At 44.8% G+C, this 4,056-nt stretch overlaps 1 protein-coding gene across 1 annotated transcript in view; it reads left to right on the top strand.

The window, feature by feature from the left end:
• The window catches only part of LOC122559237 (collagen alpha-1(VII) chain-like), a 262,907-nt gene that overhangs the window by 79,687 nt on the left and 179,164 nt on the right, over positions 1-4,056 (top strand). The window contains exon 34 of the mRNA XM_043708618.1: positions 3,124-3,168. Within this exon, the coding sequence (XP_043564553.1) occupies positions 3,124-3,168 (45 nt within the window). The remainder of the gene's footprint in view (positions 1-3,123; positions 3,169-4,056) is intronic.

Genomic DNA, 4,056 nt, shown 5'->3' with positions numbered 1-4,056 from the left:
TCGGATGCTGCCTGACCTGCTGTGCTTTTCCAGCACCACTCTAATCTTGACTCTAATCTCCAACGTTTGCAGTACCCACTTCTGCAAAGTCAGAAGTCATACCACACCTGATTATAGTCCAACATTTAAACTCCTACATGCTCTGAAAGCTTGTAATTTTAAATAAACCTGTTGGACTATTACCAGCTGGGGGCAATGCTGCCTCTGAGATGATTTGATGGGATCTCATGGAAACCTATAAAATTCAGAGAGGTCTAGACAAGTTAAGCACAGGAAGGATGTTCCTGATGACCAGGAAGCCCTAAACTGGATGGGGGGTGGTGTTTACACTCTGAGGATACGGTCCAAAATGAACAGATGTATCTTCACCCAGAGAGTGGGCAGCCTTTGGAGTTAAACACGGGGTAAAAACAATGACTGCAGATGCTGGAAACCAGATTCTGGATTAGTGGTGCTGGAAGAGCACAGCAGTTCAGGCAGCATCCGAGGAGCAGCGAAATCAACATTTCGGGCAAAAGCCCTTCATGATTCCTGATGAAGGGCTTTTGCCCGAAACGTCGATTTCGCTGCTCCTTGGATGCTGCCTGAACTGCTGTGCTCTTCCAGCACCACTAATCCAGCCTTTGGAGTTCCCTGCCGCAGAAAGCAGTTGAGGCCGAAACATTGAATATTTTCAAGAATGAGTTAGAAACAATTCGATAGGGTTAAAGGGGTCAAAGGTTATGGGGAGAGAACAGGAAGAGGGTATTGATGATCAGCTGTGATCATATTGAATGAGGAAGCAGGCTCAGAGGGCTGAATGGCCTCCTTTCTGCTATTTTATACGTTTCTGATGAGGAACAGGAGGTGGCCATTCAGCCTCTCGAATCTACTCCGCCATTCAATAAGATCATGGCTGCTCCAATTTGTGGTCTCAGTTCCACTTTTCCTGTTCCCTCCCGACACATGTACAGCACACAACCCCAAAACTACTGAGTTCCTTGTTAATTCAGAATTGGTCTGATTCACCATTGAATATATTAGATGAGCTAGCCTCCACCAGTCTCTGCAGGGAAAGAGATTTCCACAGCGTAACCACCGTCTCAGAGATGAAGCTTCTCCTCATCTGAATAATCTACTCCAAGCTGTGATTCCTTATTGTGTCTGATGTTGGACTTTTGGTCCATTATTTAATGCTATCAACACCTGATTGATTCTTTCAGAATTTTAAGAGAGTTTACATCTTGCCTGGTCATGTGTGCATTTCCTAATTTAAGAGTCTAAGCATATCCAAAGGTAATGAAAAACATTGAAGGGATGATGGGATTGTATTTGTACTGAACCAACTGTCCAGAGGCCAAGGCTAATGTTTTGTGAATAGGGGTTCAGATCCAACCATAGCAGCCGATGGGATTTAAATCCAGTGAATAAATGTGGAATATTGAGCCAGTCTTAACAATGATGGCTGTGACAACTGTTATTGATTGTTGTAAAATCCAATCTGGTTCACTAATGCCCTTAAATGAAGGAATTCTGCTGTCCTTATCTAGTCTATCCTGCGTGTGACTCCATCCCCACATCATGCAGTTGGTACTAACTACTCTCTGAAATGGCCTTGATAGCTGTTCAGTTCGAGGCTCACTTCGGGATGTGCAGTAAATGCTGAGCTTGCAAGCAAAACTGAAGTCCTGTGAGCAAATAAGAGGAAACAAAATCACTCTCTTTCTTTTTCTCCTTTCTTTCACTCTCTTATTCCCTTTATGTTTCCTTTCTGTTGTTCTACGTTACCCCTTTTGCTTTCCATCATCCCATTACTTCCTGTTTCTTTTGCCCTTCTCTCTCCATCTGTTTTTAATGAGCTTTTCCACTTTCCTACTCTCTATCTGATGGCAGGGGAAACTGCGCATTGTGGACTCAGTCTCCGTGTTTCGCTACTGAGAAGTTAAATTCAGAATATGTGCACCTTCAAGCGTGTATCGTTGCTTCATTTTCAACTGATGAGTGTCAGTGAGTATGGGAACAGATCCAGGCAGTGAGTGAAGGCACAAACCGACAGGGTGAACCGTTAACAGTCTGAGTCATGCTGCGTTTTATTTAACCACCTCCAAAGTGTCTCAGGGAACCATCTGTTTCTGAATCGCGGTTCCCTTTATTGAGCCACAACTCCAGCAGTATTCACTAATGCACAGAGGAGAGGTGGTCGTACAGAGACCCAGTCTATTATAGACAAAATGAGGACTGCAGATGCTGGAGATCAGAGTCAAAAAGCGTGGCGCTGGAAAAACACAGCAGGTCAGGCCGCATCCGAGGAGCTGGAGAATCGAAGATTCAAGAATAAGCTCTAACATTCCTCATGAAGGGCTGACGCCCGAAACGTCAACTCTCCTGCTCCTCAGGTGCTGCCTGACCGGCAGTGCTTTTCAACCACCATACTTTTTGACTGTTATAGAGAATCAGTTCAACACACCCTTGAGATAGGGGGTTTCAAAATCCCAAAGAACCAGCTAATAATTGTTTTTATTCATTCGCAGGATGTGGTACCGCTGGCCAGGCCAGCATTTATTGCCCATCCTTAACTATACGGAGAGCAGTTAAGAGTCAACCACATTTCTAGAGGCCAGACTGGATAAGAATCAGCAATTTCCTTCCTTTAAGGGCATTGGTGATGACCTTTAATGACAATCAGACGGTTACCGTTAAACTATCCATCTATTCTGGGATTACAATGAAAATAAATTTCATTGGAAGGATTTGAACCCGATCCCTGGAACATTAATCTGGGGTTCTGGATTACTAGTCCCAGTGACATTACCAGTGCCTCCCCAAGACAGAATTGAAAACTAGTCACGTTAGTGGTTGATTAATTTATAAATTCATCCAGTCCACTCATTTCGTTTAGGGGAGGAAATCTGCCGTCCTTACCTGGTCTGGCCTACATGTGACTCCAGACCCTCAGCAATGTGGTTGACTCTTAACTGCCCTCTGAAATGACCCAGCAAGTCAATCAGTTCATGGGAAATAAATTCTGACCTTGTCTATGCTTCATGGAAGAGTTTGGAAAAACCCTGATTCTTACCTTTATGATTGAGATAGCGTTGTAATCCAGCCAGAATCTCAGTTATGATTGAATGTTTCTGTTACTAGGGAGATCAAGGGCTGATCGGACCACCTGGTGTTCCGGGATCAATTGTGAGTATTGTCTCATTCTCATCTTTCCTTTGATTGGTGAGTAGTCAAGGAGTATTGTTCCAAATAGCAACAAGAACAGAAAGATTAGAAACTGGATATAAATACTCTTACTGTAAGAGCAGCCCAAGGGGCAGCGAATTCTGTGGAAAGTAATCACCTTCTGGCTTCCAGTGCTCGTACTGTCCATGAGGCACAAGTCAGGAGTGTGATGGAATACTCCCCACTTGGCTGGATGGGTGCAGCTCCAACAACACTAAACTAGCTCCACATCTACCATCCAGAAGGACAAGGGCAGCAGGTACATGGGAAAACCACCAACTCCAAGTTCCCCTCTAAGCCACTTACCATCCTGACTTGGAAAGGTATAAGCATTCCTTCTGTGTAGATGTAGACACACCAACAATGTCATTATCCTGGAATTCCTTCGTGAATAGCATTGTTGGTGTGTATCCATCTACACAGAAGGCAGTTCACCATCATCTTCTCTGGGGTAATTAGGGACGGGCAATAAATGCCGGGCATGATAGGAATGTGACAATTTCTTCTAGAAATGAAGAGTGTTATATGAGAAATCAGTGCTGAAGTGATTCCAAATTGCAGGGGCTGGTGTTCCCACATACCTGCTTCCCTTGTCTTTGAGGAGAAAGTGAGGTCTGCAGATGCTGGAGATCAGAGATGGAAATGTGTTGCTGGAACAATCCATCTTCCGCAACTACACTGGCCCCACACCCCACCTTTTCCTCCGCTACATCGATGACTGTATCGGCGCCGCCTCGTGCTCCCACGAGGAGGTTGAACAGTTCATCCACTTCACCAACACCTTCCACCCCGACCTCAAATTCACCTGGACAGTCCCAGATTCCTCCCTCCCCTTCCTCGACCCTTCTA

Source organism: Chiloscyllium plagiosum, chromosome 18 (assembly GCF_004010195.1).
Source record: "Chiloscyllium plagiosum isolate BGI_BamShark_2017 chromosome 18, ASM401019v2, whole genome shotgun sequence".
Classification (NCBI taxonomy): Eukaryota; Metazoa; Chordata; class Chondrichthyes; order Orectolobiformes; family Hemiscylliidae; genus Chiloscyllium; species Chiloscyllium plagiosum.
This window is presented reverse-complemented; position numbering and strand designations above follow the sequence as displayed.